Source organism: Cervus canadensis, chromosome 1 (genome assembly GCF_019320065.1).
Source record: "Cervus canadensis isolate Bull #8, Minnesota chromosome 1, ASM1932006v1, whole genome shotgun sequence".
In the NCBI taxonomy this organism is placed as follows: Eukaryota; Metazoa; Chordata; class Mammalia; order Artiodactyla; family Cervidae; genus Cervus; species Cervus canadensis.
Window position 1 is genome coordinate 33,626,820 of NC_057386.1, and position 15,939 is coordinate 33,642,758.

Below are 15,939 nucleotides of genomic sequence, written 5' to 3' on the forward strand. Positions count from 1 at the left end.
GGTCATTTAGCACCGTGCCTGTATGTGAGGCCCAAGGCTTCCGGAGCCAGGGCCACGAGAGGGCCTGCGCAGTCGCTTAGTCGTGTCCGACTCTTTGTGACCCCGTGGACTGCAGCCCACCAGGCTCCTCTGTCCATGGGATTTCTCAGGCAAGAATACTGGGGTGGATTGCCCTTTCCTCCTCCAGGGGATCTTCCCGACCTGGGGATCATACTTGAGTCTCCTGCACCGCAGGCACATTCTTTACCAGTGAGCCACCAGGGAAGGCCAGCCAGGGCCACAGAAGGGGCTTATTTACAAGGTTGAACCTCTCCTATCCACTGCTTTCTGGATGCTCTTCCCTCCTCTCCGCCCTCCCTGAATTTCCGGTCTCTGAGGAGCTTTACTCCCATGGAGAGTGAAGCCAGTTGGCCCAAAGCTGGGAAGCCTGATGGCTGAGCCTACAGAACGTGGGGCCTTGACTCAGATGCCAGATTGGGCAAGAGCGCAGAAGCGGCCCCTCCAATCCTGGTCAGGGTTGTCTGACTAACGATTCCAGGAATCTGAGGCAGGAAGTGAAAGGGGAGTGGGGCAGAGAGGAACTAGCCAATTGCACCCTGGTTCCTCCTGGCTGGGCCCCCTCCCAAATGTGCCGTGAAGAGTGAGGTGACTAACTTCTGAGGGTAGAGAGGATAGGCCAGGAGACCCCTTCTCTGTAAAGGACAGAGACACAGCCCTGCCCTCTGCCCCCACCACATATTGACTGAGTTTCCAACTCAGTTTCCACTCTGTTTACTGTCCAAAGTCCCAGGGAGATGCCAAGTTAGAAGCGCTTGGACGCTCAGACACACGGGTTCAGGGCCCTCGCCTGAACTAGTGCTCACCCCTTCCCTCCTCTCCTCCAGCACCGCCTGGCCCCCAGTTCTCCTGGTTCAAGCCGTCCTGCGTCCTGGGGCCTGGGCGGCCCTCTAGACCTTGAACAGGTAAACCGAGGTCACTGGGGAGGCAGGCGGGCCTGGGGATGTCTGGGATTAGACAGACCCTGGTTCAGAGACCGTGGGGGGGCGGTCGATGGGAAGCTGTGAGGTGATTGGCACGTGTGGAGGGGAGGCTCGAGGCCTAAGCGGTCTCCTGAGAGGGGATGGGACCCAGCGGTATTTCAGCTTTCATCTCCCCTCCAACCTCAGATCCAACCCAAGCCATCGCCTAGACCCACTCTGAGCCTATATCCATCAGCCTCCACCTCACTTAGCATCTTAGCAGGAGCATCAGCCCCAACTCAGTCCCAGCCCTGAAGCAGCCCCGAGCCCAGGCGGGGTCTAGCCACACCCAAAACCCAGCATGGCCAGGGACTTCCAGGACATCCAGCAGCTGGACTCCGAGGAGAACGACCACCAGCTCGGCAGAGACGAGGGCCCAGGCACTCGTGGGTACAGCCCCAGGAGAGAAGGACCATTCTGGAAAGGCAAGTGTCTTGTATCTGGGGCTCTGCTCCACCCTCGTATAGCTCCCGGTCACTCTCTGTCCCTCCGAGGCCTTTGCCACATTCACCCTGTGACCAGGGACTGTCCCCTGACCTCACCCCCTTCTCCACCCCCAGGACCCCAGGAAAGGGGTCTCCCCTCTTCCTTCCAACCTGACCAGTATGTGCTGTGTGTGGTAGGGGGGAGGGGAAGGGTGTGTGTTGGAGGGAAAGGGCACAGAGAAATTCTGGAAGATCCCCACTCCCCTCCAAGCTCCCTGACTGGATCCTTATCTAGCAAACCTTGACTGAAGTCCCCAAGTGTCTAGGAGAAGGTTTTCAGGCGAGAAAGAGCGGAGCCATTTCCAAGATGAAGGGCGGGAGCTGGGATGTGGGAGGGGGTGCCAGGTATGGGTGCTGGTGATGGAGTGAAGCTTTGTGGAGACCAGGAGGGTGGGGGTAGAAGCTCAAGGAGGGGGACTGGTTAGCCTGGGCTGGGAGGAGGGACCCCCTCCTGCCTGAGGCTGGAAGAACTGCCGCTGTTGCAGCTGAGGGTGGGAGCTGGGCAGGGCAGAAAACTGCTGTCCCACCGGGCTTCTCCTTTCCCCGGTAGCAGGTTCACAAGTCTTTTCAACAGGCTGCGTGGGGCAGAGGCCACACCCACCTATACCCCTCTGCCCCTTTGGGTCCCACCAGCTGCCCTGTAGGTAGTAAACCCTCAAAAGTAACTTTGGATATTGTTGGATCTTCTGAGAATGAGAGGATTCATGTTTCAGCAGGAAGCTTGGAGAGAGTCCAGTGGTTTTGTTTTTCTTCATTTATTTTTATTAGTTGGAGGCTAATTACTTTACAATATTGTAGTGGTTTTTGTCATACATTGACATGAATCAGCCATGGATTTACATGTGTTCCCCATCCTGAAGCCCCCTCCCACATCCCTCCCCATCCCATCCCTCTGGGTCATCCCAGTGCACCAGCCCCGAGCACTTGTCTCATGTATTCAACCTGGGCTGGAGATCTGTTTCACACTTGATAATATACATGTTTCGATGCTGTTCTCTCAGATCATCCCACCCTCGCCTTCTCCCATAGAGTCCAAAAGTCTGTTCTATATATCTGTATCTCTTTTTCTGTCTTGCATATAGGGTTATCGTTACCATCTTTCTAAGTTCCATATATATGTGTTAGTATACTGTATTGGTGTTTATCTTTCTGGCTTACTTTGCTCTGTATAATGGGCTCCAGTTTTATCCATCTCATTAGAACTGATTCAAATGTATTTTTTTAATGGCTGAGTAATATTCCATTGTGTATATGTACCATAGCTTCCTTATCCATTCGTCTGCTGATACAGATGGCTAACAAACACATGAAAAGATGCTCGACATCACTCATTATCAGAGAAATGCAAATCAAAACCACAATGAGGTACCATTACACGCCAGTCAGAATGGCTGCTATCCAAAAGTCTACAAGCAATAAATGCTGGAGAGGGTGTGGAGAAAAGGGAACCCTCCTACACTGTTGGTGGGAATGCAAACTAGTACAGCCACTATGGAGAACAGTGTGGAGATTCCTTAAAAAACTGGAAATAGAACTGCCATATGACCCAGCAATCCCACTCCTGGGCATACACACCGAGGAAACCAGATCTGAAAGAGACACGTGCAACCCAATGTTCATCGCAGCACTGTTTACAATAGCCAGGACATGGAAGCAACCTAGATTCCCATCAGCAGTCCAGTGGTTTTGGATTTCACGGGACAGGGGGCTCGCTTGAAAGAGGCAGGGTGGACAGCCTGGCAGAGTGTGCCTGAGGGGTGCAACCATCAGCCAGCCTCTAGCAGCCTCTGCCGCCTGCAAGTGGGTTGACAGCTGGCACCTGCTTACCTGGGAGCAGCTTCCACTCTCCCCAGCCTTTTATAGGCCTAGAGTTTTCAGAAGATTTGGAGATACCCTGGCTATTGTTTCCTCAAAACAAATTTCTTTCTGCCTCTCTAGCTCCCCTTTCCATCAATTATGCATATATTAGTGATCCCACAGCTCATTGGTGCTCTTTCTATTTTATGGGGGAGTGTGGGATTCTTTTCTTTCCTGGCGTTTCTTTTTATACAGTTGTTGTTGCTATGCCTCTAAGTTCATTGAGATGTATGCATGTCTCATCTATTAATTTCATCCAGTGTTTTTCATCTCGGAATCTACTTTCTCCGCCTGGCCTCGCCCCGCAGGGCTGTACTTCCTCAGACTCTGCTCCTCTGATGCTCCATGAGGTTGGCTCTCTGGCCCCCTGCCTCCAACACCCCTTGTCCTGACACCCCTTCTCTTGCAGGGATGCTTCCTCCCCAGCCTCTTGTGCTGCAGCGTCTCTGCTCCAAGTTCCACCTCAGTCTGCTTGTCCTGGTCTTCAACGTCCTGCTGCTGGTGGCCATCTGTGTGACAGGGTCCCAAAGTGAGGGTCTCAGGGGTGGGGCAGCGATGGGGGCGGGGATTCGGGCAGTGCTGGGGCCGGTGAGAGCCACGATAGGGAAGAGATGGAGGCAGTAAGGAGACAGTGCTGGGGCGGGGAAGGGGACCATCCCATGGACAGTGATGAGGGCTGTCAGGTGGGACAGAGCACAATCCACTTTGTCCTGTTTGGTCTCCTGACAAGGGGCACAGCTGCAAGGGGAGCTGCAGACCCTACAGGAAACTTTCAGCAACTTCTCATCGAGCACCCTGAAGGACATCCTGAATCTCAGCTCCCACGGTGAGTGGGCGAGCCCTGAGGGGAGGGACTGGGATGTGCTGGGTGGTCGAGGGGTTGGTTTAGCAGTGAGGGTTGGTTGGGCTCCATGCTGGGTGCTTTCCTGGTGGCTCAGACAGTAAAGAGTCTGCTTGCAATACATGAGAACTGGGTTCGATCCCTGGTTCAGGATGATCCCTTGGAGAAGGGGATGGCTACCCACTCCAGTACCCTTGCCTGGAGAATCCCAAGGATCGAGGACCCTGGCAGGCTACAGTCCATGGGATTGCAAAAAGTCGGACATGACTGAGTGACTAAGCATACATGCATGCATGCTGGGTGCAATAGTGGAGGATACTGGGAAGGAAGCACAGACTAGGGCAGATAACCCAACCTGAGAAGCCAGGCAAGGGTTCCAAGAATGCTGCTTCCTGAGCCAAGGGTCCCTGAAGGATGAGTAAGGGTTAGAGTAGAGGATGGAGGTGGGAACCAGGTAGAGAGCAGAGTCTGATGACCAGGACGTGAGGAAGACCACTGCATGTCCTGGACTCTCAACATTTCCAGTGTGGCTGGAGGGGTGGGATGTGGCTAGAGAGGTGGGTAGAGGCCAGGCCATGCAGGCAAGCTGTGCTAACTTGTGGGGCTTTACTTTGAGAACATAGGGAGCTACGGGAAAGATTTAACAGGCAAGAGGTCTGAGCAGGTTGTGCTTCAGAACACCACCCTGCAGCCAGGAGAAGGGCAGGTGGGGTTGGGGAGGCCAGAGAACAGAGCATGCATCATCCCAGGTCAAGGTGATGGTGGCCTGGACTGATGCGTCCGTGGCATGAGGATGGAGAAATGTTGGGGAGGCAGAGCGGAGGGGAGACAGTTTAGCTTTCCTCTGTTGCAGGAGGCTTCGCCAGTGACACGGTGAAATTTCTGGAAGCCAAGCTGATAAAACAGCAGCAAGACTTGAAAGCAGGTCAGAGACTCTCTCTTGACTGTGCGTGTGTGTACCAGTGATGTATCTCCCCAGCCAGACGCTCGGGTCCTGGTCTGTGGGCCATGCACAGAGCCTCACACCCTTGCCACCACTCTGACCCTTAGATCATGCCACTTTGCTGCTCCATCTGAAGCACTTCCCCACGGATCTGCGCACACTGACTTGTCAGATGGCACACTTCCAGAGCAACGGTAGGGATGTGGTGGGGCGGGGTTAGGGGGGGTGCGTCTCCAGTCCCTCTGCCTGTCCCCTCCAGCTGGAGCTCATCTCCCTCTGTCCCTCCAACCCCCTCAGGCACAGAATGCTGCCCAGTGAACTGGGTGGACCATGAAGGCAGCTGCTACTGGTTCTCTCGCTCAGGGAAGCCCTGGCTCGAGGCTGAGAAGTACTGCCAGCTGGAGAATGCCCACCTGGTGGTCATCAACTCCAGAGAGGAGCAGGTGAAACCACAACCTTCCCAAAGGCAGGAGGAAACCTTGGGAATGCAAACTCTGGGAGGCTGGGTCAGGCTGGTTTTGTTATTTTTTTCTAACCCGAGGAAGAATCCAGAAGCAGAAATCTGTCCCCACTCTGGGAGGTTCATGATGGAGCAGCCATTGATTCTAAGAGGTGGGAGGTTACATCCAGGAGTCGGGGCAAAGGATAGGAGCCAGGAGACCAGGTGATGAGGATCAGGGCAGGAGACAGAATGAGTGGCAGGATGAACTAAAGGGCCAGGACTTCGGTGGAGAACAACACTGTGGAGGTGCTGACAGTCCCTGCTTGCTCTGTGCTGGCCTGGGAAACGTGATGGGTCTTTGGGTGAAAGGAACAGAGTGGGTGGGATTCCCAGGAACGCGCCTGGCATGAGTTACTGGGTCCCTCCAAAGCGCCCCAAGTCTCCCTGCCCACTGCTGCCACCAGATCACAACTCCAAAGTCCAGAGGGAAGACTCAACCCATTCGAACAAGTGGGACATGTTTGGGCAAAGGAGGGTATTAATGAAAACATTTACTGAGCCCTTACTATGTGTCAGGCACTTTCATATATCCATTGCTTTAACCCTCACAACCCTATGGAGTAGGCACTCTTGTTATCCCCACTTTGAGGTGAGGGTAGAGATGAGGGAACTAAAGAACAGAGAAGTTAAGTAACTTACTGCACAGCTAGTAAGTCATAAATAAATATGTGTATATATATATATATGGATTACAGACATATTTTATTTTACTGATCAGATTGAAATTGCCAATATTCTATCAGTATTGGCCTATAAAGTTTCATGCGAATCAGCCTAAGACAGTCTGTGATTTGGCTCACAAGTTCATGCCACCTACAACTTTATGGAGGATGGGATGGTGCCTTTATCATTTTGAAATGAACATCAGTGTCCCGATTAATGCTTTTTGCCTTGAATTCATCTTCATGTGATATGAAGGGACTGGTCCTTGATTTCTTTTCACTTACATTTGCTTCATGTATCTCTGCCCATCCCTCTTATTTCCAACCATTTTGAGTCTCTGTTTTAGATGAATGATTCTCAGCCATCGCAGTGTATTGTAACCTCTTGAGGAGTTTAAAACATATTGACACTTGGTCTTGCACTCAAATTTAATTAATTTAATTCTGATTAATTAATATAATTAATCTTGGATTATGATTTAATTAATTAATTAATCTTGGATTCATCCTGAGTATTGAGAATTTTTTAGGCACCCCCACCCCACCCCCCATAAATGATGCTACTCTGTTGTTCAGCCAAGCTTAAGGTATTTCTCCTATAGGTTGTATATAAGTTGTTTTACTTTACCTGTTTAAAAAATATTTATTTGGTTGCATTGGGTCTTAGTGGGGGCACACAGGATCTTCACTGCCTCATAAAGGATCTTTCATTGTGGTGTCCGGATTCTCATTTTGTAAGTGCACAGACTCAATAGTTTCAGTGAGCAGGTTTAGTTGCTTTTCAGCCTGTGGGATCTCAGTTTCCCACCATGGATCAAACCCCTCTCTGCCCGCTGCAGTGGAAACTTGGGGTCTTAACCACTGGACCCCCAGGGAGGTCCCCATTTTTAGTTTTTTAAGGAACCTCCAGGATGTTCTCCACAATGGCTGCACCAATTCACATTCCCATCAAGAGTATAGTAGGGCTCTCTTTTCTCCACACCCTCTCCAGCACTTATTACTTGTAGATTTTTTGATGATGGCCATTCTGACCTATGTGAGGTAAATCCTCATTGTGATTTTTATTTGCATTTCTCTAGTAATTAGCAATGTTGAGCACGTGCCTGCTAGCCATCTGTATGTCTTCTTTGGAGAAATGTCTGTTTAGGTCTTCTGCCAATTTTTTTGTTGAGTTGTTTTTTGATGTTGAGTTGTATGACGTGTTTTAATATTTTGAATACTAACCCCTTGTCAATTGCATCATTTGCAAATATTTTCTTCCATTTCATAAGCGGTCTTTTTGTTCTGTTGATAGTTTTCTTTGCTGTGCAAAAGTTTTTAAGTTTGACTAGGTCCCATTTGTTTATTTTTGCTTTTATTTCTTTTGCCTTGGGAGACTGGTCTAAGAGAATACTGCTGTGATTTATGTCCCAGAATATTTTGCCTATGTTCCCTTCTAGGAGTTTTAGGGTGTCATGTCTTATATTTAGGTTTTTAAACCATTTTAAGTTTATTTTTGTATATGGTGTGGGGGAGTGTTCTAATTTCATTGATTTACATGTAGCTGTCCAGTTTTCCCAACACCACGTGTTGAAGAGACTGTCTTTTCTCCATTGTGTGTTTTTGCCGCCTTTGTCGTAGATTATTGACCGTAAGTGTGTGGGTTTATTTCTGGGCTCTCCCACTTGCATGTATTTTAAAATAGATATCTTTAATCAGTCTCCTTTTTTCCTGTTTTATATGCTTCTTTTGTTTTCTCCCATTTTCTATGTGAGATGTATTCTTTTTGTTTTCTCCACTGTGTTATTTTGGACTAAATGTGGCTTGTTTTTAGCTACACTAGTAATTACTGTCATAACTTTAAATAATGGGCTGAAACTTCTTGACTTTAAAAAATAAAAGAGTTTATATAACTTTGATATGAAAGATGAGGAAACCAGTACACTTCTTCACACACCTCACTCTTTTCTCTTTTTAAAAATTGAGATATCATTGACATGTAACACTGTAAGTTTGATGTGCACGACACCCTGGTTTGATATATTTATATACTGCAATATGATGAATAAAGTAGTGTTAGCTTTTACCTTTACCATCTCACACAATCATCATTTCTTTTTTATTGAGAACAATTCAGATCTAGTCTCTTAGCAACTTTGAAGTTTATAATGCCTCATTCATATCTCTCCCACATTCCTTACGTGTGTGTGCAAATAGTTTTTCTTTGAATTTCATTAATCTCAGATATATCTCAGTGTTGCACATTCTCTATATTTTTGCTCTAAGGCTAGGAGAGTTCTTTTGACACATAAAGTTAGGTTTTCATATGTTTTGGAAGATTTTCTTAAGCCATTTATTTGAATAGTTTTTCTTGCCCATTGGTTCTCTTTTCCTCTGGAGCACACCATTCAAAATGATCTCCATTGTCTACCCTCCATAGCCATCATCTTGTTACTGTTTACCGCCTTCTTTCTCCCTTTTCCTTTTTTTTCTGGGCTCTTTTCTCAAGCCTGTCTTTTGTATCTCAGACTTCATTTTTTGTTGAATTTTTTTTTTTTTAATGTAGCTCAAAATTTTCTCTTCACTTTCTTCTTTTTATTTATCATTGTTATCTTTCTTCTTTGATCTCTTCTTTTGTAGTTTTATGTCGTTCATCTCCTCTTTAATGTTTCTGAGGATATAAGCTGTTCTCCAAAAGCTTCTTAGGTTTGGAAACATGCTTTCTTTACAAAGTATATTTTTCACCTCTCCTTTTGATATCACAGTGTTTTTTTCTTCCTCCTCTTCCTTTCCATCTTCTTTATTTTTTCTCAGTTTCCATGATAAAACTCCCCTATGCTCCTTCTTTGAATGGGCTGAATTCTTTCTTGCCTGTTATTTACTCATGAATAGGGCAGACTTGTTCTCATGGACTATCTTTTCTGATCATCTGACACTACTTCATCCCTCCCCTCAGTCTTCACCTGGGTTTCCCAGGTGGTGCAGTGGTAAAGAATCTGCCTGACAATGCAGGAGATGTGGGTTCAATCCCTGGGTTGGGAAGATCTTCTGGAGTAGGAAATGGCAACCCTACTCTAGTACTCTTGCATGGAAAATTCCATGGACAGAGGAGCCTGGTGGGCTACAGACCATGAGGTCACCAAGAGTTGGACATGACTGAGCATACACATGCACACACACACACACACTCAGTCTTCAACACAGAGGGCTGGATATTGATGCTTTGTATTGTTCATTCAGTTATTCAACTTCTTGTGGTGATGGGAAGAGGGGACTGGGACGGTGGGCAGCAGCAAAGAGAATATCTTGCCTCCAGGCACTTTCCCTCCAGCTCCGTTGACCCTCCTGAATTTGGGGAATAGCCCTAGGAGCCCCTGAGAGCTGTCCCTTCATGCACAGGATATTGACCTATTTACAGGTGTCTAGCATATCTCCAGGGGATCTTCCCGACCCAGGGATTGAACCCCGGTCTCCCACATTGTAGGCAGATGCTTTACCATCTGAGCTACCAGGAAAGCCCAGAATTCAAGAATGCTACTGTATCTGCCTTCAGATGAGGTGACTAACTGCAGTTTTAGTTAGGTGTCTAGAAAGGGAGAGTGGAATTAGGAAAATTTCCTCCAGATGCAGTTGGAGACCCTTCATATGCTATCAAAGGAAACTGCTACATATGCACGTTGGTGAACCTACCCCCTCTGTTTCCTTCATAAAACAAGGTGACCACACCCTATGCTACTGCCCTCCCAAACCCTCTGAGGCTTAAGGCCTCAGAAAGACCATATCTCTTAAGAGAAAGCCACTTCCTCTTAGGAGGTATGCATGGATCCTGGGAAGCTATCTCAAAGACCACTTTTGTCCAGCCAACTGGACAGCTTGGCTGCCCCTCACATATAGGGCGTCTGCTTATTTTCAGCCAGACTGCCAGAGCCCCTGTAGCCAAGTCATAGCAGAGCTCTGGGCAGTGGGTCCAAGCTTGGAAGCTGTAGGGCCTGGAGAACAACAGAAACGACAGCTGCATGTAGAAGTGAAGTGAAAGTGAGTGCTGTTCAGTTGTGTCTGACTCTTTGCAAATCTGTGGACTGTAGCCTGCCATGCTTTTCTGTCCATGGAATTTTCCAGGCAAGAATACTGAAGTGGGTAGCTGTTGCCTTCTCCAGGGGATCTTTCCAAGACTGGGATTGAACCCAGGTCTCCCGCATTGTAGGGAGATTCTTTACCATCTGAGCCACCAGGGAAACCCGTATGTAGAAGTAGGAGCACATAAATGTACCTGAGAGGCAAGTGAAACTCAGATCTTTACTGGGTCATTGGGTCACCCTGGGGGTGGCAGGGGTCAGGATCCAAGAGTTTGAGGCTGTGGGCAGAAGACAGGGAGAAGACTAGAATAGAGGTCTAGCAGCCGTGAGTTAGGAATGAAGTGGGAGGCCAGGTCAAGGGACAAGGGTCACCAGCTCAGGCACTGGGTTGATACCCTGGGCTCCACAGATACCCTCAGTTCCTTAATCTCGCATGAAAAGTGCGAATCATTAGGGTGTCCAATTTACAGAGCTTTTTGGGGATGAAATAAAATAATCCTTGTAAAGCAATTAGTGCAAGGTTTAGCCCAGTAAATGTTCACTAAATAATAGATATGGTTACAGAAGAAAAAGCCAGGAACTTATATTGGGAGCTGTTGCTTCGAGGTGGGGACAGATCAGACTGAGGGGTGGGGTGAGGGAGCCACAGCTAAGGCCTGCATGGAGGCACAGGGGACTAGAAACTTCCCTCCACCTGTTTTCCAGAAGTTCATTGTACAACACACGAACCCCTTTAGAGCCTGGATAGGTCTCACCGACAGCGATGGCTTCTGGAAATGGGTGGACGACACAGACTACAGGCACAGCTACAAGTAAGTGGCTTCTCCTTGTCTCTCCCCATTAATTTGTCTTGGGGATGGCCATCTGGTCTCTGCCCCCAGTACACTGCCACTCCTCCCTCAGGGACCAACTCCTCCCACCATTGCCCCCCTCACCCTGATTCTCAGCTCCCAAGACTGCCGCCACAACTCCCCAAACCCCACAAAACCATGCATTTCTGAGATGGGGGGTGAGGGTTGCTGGGATGAGGGGGCCATCTAGAGCGGAGCTCTGTCCTGCCCTAGGAACTGGGCTGCCAGTCAGCCCGATGACTGGCGGGGGCACGAGCTGGGGGGCAGCGAGGACTGTGCAGAGATCCAACGGGATGGGCGCTGGAATGACGATTTCTGCCAGCAAGTGAAACGCTGGGTGTGTGAGATGAAGCAGAACATCACCGTCTAGCCGCCCACCTCCCCCAGCCTCCAGCAGACCCTTGACCCACAAACCCCCCTGCCTGGGCATTTTGAAGAAAGGAAGGAGAGGAGAGTCTTCAGAAGTATGGGGAGAACTTGAAGAGGGATAGAAGCACGTGGCTGAAGAAGCTCTGACCCTGAAGATCCTGCCTTCTTCTGAAATTCACTGTAATTATTATTACTATAATTTTCAGCTTCCTCATTGGAGTAATGTGTAACTTGTGCTTAGCCACTTAGTCATGTGTGACTCTTTACGACCCATTGGACGGTAGCCTGGCAGGCTCCTCTGTCCATGGGATTTCCCCGGCAAGAATACCGGAGTGGGTTGCCATTTCCTTCTCCAGGGCGTTATCCCCAACCCAGGGATCGAACCCATGTCTCCTGTGTGTCCTGCATGGCAGGCAGATTCTTTACCTGCTGACCTATCAGGGAGTAGGAAAAGGACGAATGTTTGAAACTTTGTGTGGACTGGTTATTTGGAACTGGAAAGTGTAGGATTCAAAGAAGAGGGAGGGAGAGGGTCTGGAAGAGAGAGCTCAAGTGTTGGACAGCTGTCCCTGACACTTAATCTTTTTTTTACACTCCCCTACCTATGAAGTTTTATATTTTGATTTGCTTATTTGTTTGGTAATTTGCTGTTTTGGTTTTTTAATATTTTATTTTTTATTTTTTGAATTATGGAAGTATGATAACACATTTATAGAAGACTTGGAAAATACAGAACAAAGTTATATATAGTTTCACTATATATTACAAATTATTTTTTTAAGTAGATAAAGATTTTTAACTGGAGTTTCAATATCAAACTCTCAAAAATTAATAAACCGAATAGACAGAAAAGTAAAAGGCTCTAGCAGACCTGAAAAGCACTATGAACCAATTCAACATAATTAATATTTATACAGTTTTCACACAACAGTAGGATACAAATTCTATTCAAGTTCCCATAGGCTGTAAACCAGGAGACACTGGAACATATCCAAGGATGTAAAACAAGGCTTGATACCTAATCTTTTTTTTTTTTTTTAACCACCATAGCTTTGTTTAACACCACCTTCATGTTAAACAATTACCATTTATTACAGTGAGGACATTTAACATTTACTGTCTTAGCAACCTTCAACTAAATATATAGTATTATTAACTATAATAGTCATGCTGTACATTAGATTCCCAGAACTTATTCCTCTTAAAACTGGAAACATGCACCCTTTGACCATCGTCTCCCCCTCCCCCACCATCCCCTGGTGACCAACGCTCTATGTTTGACACCTAATCTTAAAGCACGCAGGCCAGACGGGCCCCTGGATGGCACTGGTGGGGCTGGCGTGGCTGGGGCCACAGTCTGCCCTGAGGGCTTCACTGTAAAAGAGGTTTCAAAGAACACCCCGGCTCCACTGAACATCCCTGTTCCAAAGAACACCTGTCAGTCTGGGAACTGTGAACTGGGCTGGCAAAGGCCAGTGAAAAAGTTTGCTAAGAGAAGCAGGATTGAAAAGACCCCAGACTGACCTGGAGGGCTCTCCAGTACAGGGTGTCTCCAACAGTCTCCACAGTGGGTAAACTGCACCCTCCAAGATCACTACAACCAATGAGTTAATGAGTCTTGAAGCAATTAGGTTTTTTGGTTTTATTTTTATTTACAAAAGTAGTATAAACTAGTAGTAAAAAATGTTTTGCACACACACACACACACACACACACACACACACACACAGAGCGCGTGTCCTCCCCTCACCCCTCCTACTTCTACCCAGAGTTAACCATTTCATGGATATTGTATTAGTCTAGGGTCTCCACAGAAACAGAACCAATGGGATCTATGTGTACCAATAGGAGATATATTGGCTCATGGGAGTATGGATAAGTTCAGCAGATGAGTCAGTTATCTGGAAACCCCCAAAATCCATCAGAGTAAGATGCAGTCTGAGTCTAAAGGCTCAAGACCCAGGAAGAGTCAATGTCTCCACCTGAGTCTGCAGGTAGGAAAACAACCCATGTCCTGGTTTGGAGAGGGCCAGGCAGGAAGAACTCTCTCACCTTAAGAGGGCCAGCCTTCTTGATCTATTCAGGGCTTCAGTGGCATGGATGAGGCCAGCCCATGTTAGGGAGGGCAATCTGCTTTCCCAATTCAAATGTTCATCTCGTCCCCAAACACCCTCAAAGACACACCCAGAATAACGTTGGACCCACCATCTGTGTCCCAGTCAAGCTGACACATAAAAATGAACCACATCAGGGTTTCTGTAGGAAGTTTCCTGCGTACGTGCCCATATGCGATACCACATATCATGATGTAGGTAGCTTTTTTCACTTTTCCATGTCCTGATGCTGCTGCTGCTAAGTCATTTCAGTCGTGTCCGACTCTGTGCGACCCCATAGACGGCAGCCCACCAGGCTCCCCCGTCCCTGGGATTCTCCAGGCAAGAACACTGGAGTGGGTTGCCATTTCCTTCTCCTGTGCATGAAAGTGAAAAGTGAAAGTGAAGTCACTCAGTCGGGTCCGACTCTTAACGACCCCATGGACCGCAGCCTACCAGGTGCCTCCGTCCATGGGATTCTCCAGACAAGAGTACTGGAGTGGGGTGCCATTGCCTTCTCTGTTTCCATGTCCTAGGGACATTGATTCAATCTATGCTGTTCCCTGAGAGGTTCTACTTCATTGAATTTAGCCGGGGTAGAAAATTCCAAAATATAGGTGTGCCAGATGTTATTAAATCATCCTCTGTGGTGGGCAAGTAGCTGCTATTTTTGTTTTCACATGTAATACTTCAAGCAATTTTTGCTTCTAAGCTTGTTCTGGGTCAAAACTTCCCAATTTTCAGTTGCAAGTTTTTCTAGGACTTCTCCTTCAAAATGTATATAATTGGCATTGAATTGAAAAACTTATGACAGAAATAATACATACAATTTAAAGTCTTGTAGGGCTAGAAGCGGAGAAGGCAATGGCACCCCACTCCAGTACTCTTGCCTGGAAAATCCCATGGATGAAGGAGCCTGGTAGGCTGCGATCCATGGGGTCGCTAAGAGTTGGACACGGCTGAGCGACTTCACTTTCACTTTTCACTTTCACGCATTGGAGAAGGAAATGGCAACCCACTCCAGTGCTCTTGCCTGGAGAATCCCAGGGACAGGGAGCCTGGTGGGTTGCAGTCTATGGGGTCTCACAGAGTCGGACACAACTGAAGTGACTTAGCAGCAGCAGCAGCAGCAGGGCTAGAAGCAGTTACCAGACCCTGTTTTTTTTTTCTTTAGCCATTCCTGCTGTTCTGAGAAACCACTTTCAGTGTTTTAGCTGTTTCCCTTAGACATTTGTACTTTCAAATAACACACACAAATTGATATCTCTTTATTCATCAGTTGTAGACATTATTCAGTCACTTTTTATCATGTAGATGGGTATAATTTTCCAATTTAGTCTATAACAGTTTTTACTTGGATCCCAATTCAGAATCTGTGTCAGTTAGGGCTGTGGCAGTATTGTTAATTGCTGAGCCAAGTAGTATAATCTGCTTACGTTTCCTTTTTTGAACAACTTTTGTTTCTTCTGAAATGAATACTTGAAAATTTTGCTTCAGATTCTGTGAATCAATTGCTAAATCTTCCTTAACTGTAAAAAGCCTGACAACGTAATTTTCTCCACATTTGATCTGGTCACGTCGCCAGCACTTCAGTTGTACTCTTCCCAGAGCCATCAGGGTGAATCCAAGTTTTACAGGGCATGGAATGTACACGATTTGGGATGCCCTCCTTAGGGAAAGATGCAAAATTATGAATACAAAATTAAGCATAAAAGTTACTATTTCCTTAAATTAGAAAAGAAGACACAAGAGCTGAAAGCTGCTACAAACATCACAAAATCCAGACAACTGATATAACATTTTTAATAACCTTCCAACACACCTGTGAAATCAATTCTCCCCTGCTCCCCCGCTTTTTGGCTGCATACTTATTGTTTCCTTCTGCCTGTGACAAAGGTATTGTAAGGAGACTTTCAGAAGAGAAAGATCACTGAGAGTTTCCTCCAGCATATTTCTTCTTTACTACTGATGCCAGTGCTTCAGGGAGGCTCATGGCCCACCTTCATTCACCCCCAAGGGAGTCTGCACAATGGGTGCCAACAATACCCCCAAAAGCCATGACTGAGTAGGTGGGCCAACCCTAAGGATAAATTGACTGTAAAGCAAGTAACTGGGTCCCTCTTCATTCAAGCCAAACCTGTTTTTCCAACCCAATTTCTTGGTTGGATTTAAAAAAATGCCACCTGACACAGAGGAAGATGTGAAGGAGGGGAAGTTGAAGTGGAAAGTGATGGTGGTCATCCTAACCGATTATATTATCTA

The 15,939-nt window shown here is 47.2% G+C and overlaps 1 protein-coding gene across 2 annotated transcripts; it reads left to right on the forward strand.

Moving 5' to 3' along the window:
- Window positions 1-534: 534 nt before the first annotated feature.
- LOC122446248 (asialoglycoprotein receptor 2-like) lies at window positions 535-12,053 on the forward strand. 2 transcript variants are annotated; one of them, XM_043476201.1, is made up of 10 exons: window positions 535-645; window positions 885-962; window positions 1,167-1,444; window positions 3,771-3,890; window positions 4,092-4,187; window positions 5,056-5,127; window positions 5,253-5,339; window positions 5,443-5,588; window positions 11,070-11,176; window positions 11,429-12,053. In XM_043476201.1, the coding sequence occupies exons 3-10, from the start codon at window positions 1,321-1,323 to the stop codon at window positions 11,583-11,585; spliced, it is 909 nt and encodes a 302-aa protein (XP_043332136.1). In that variant the 5' UTR covers window positions 535-645; window positions 885-962; window positions 1,167-1,320; the 3' UTR covers window positions 11,586-12,053. The 2 variants fall into 2 exon arrangements, with proteins under 2 accessions (XP_043332136.1, XP_043332127.1); XM_043476192.1 differs by lacking the exon at window positions 535-645 and having other exon boundaries at window positions 653-962.
- The last annotated feature ends 3,886 nt before the right edge of the window (window positions 12,054-15,939 follow it).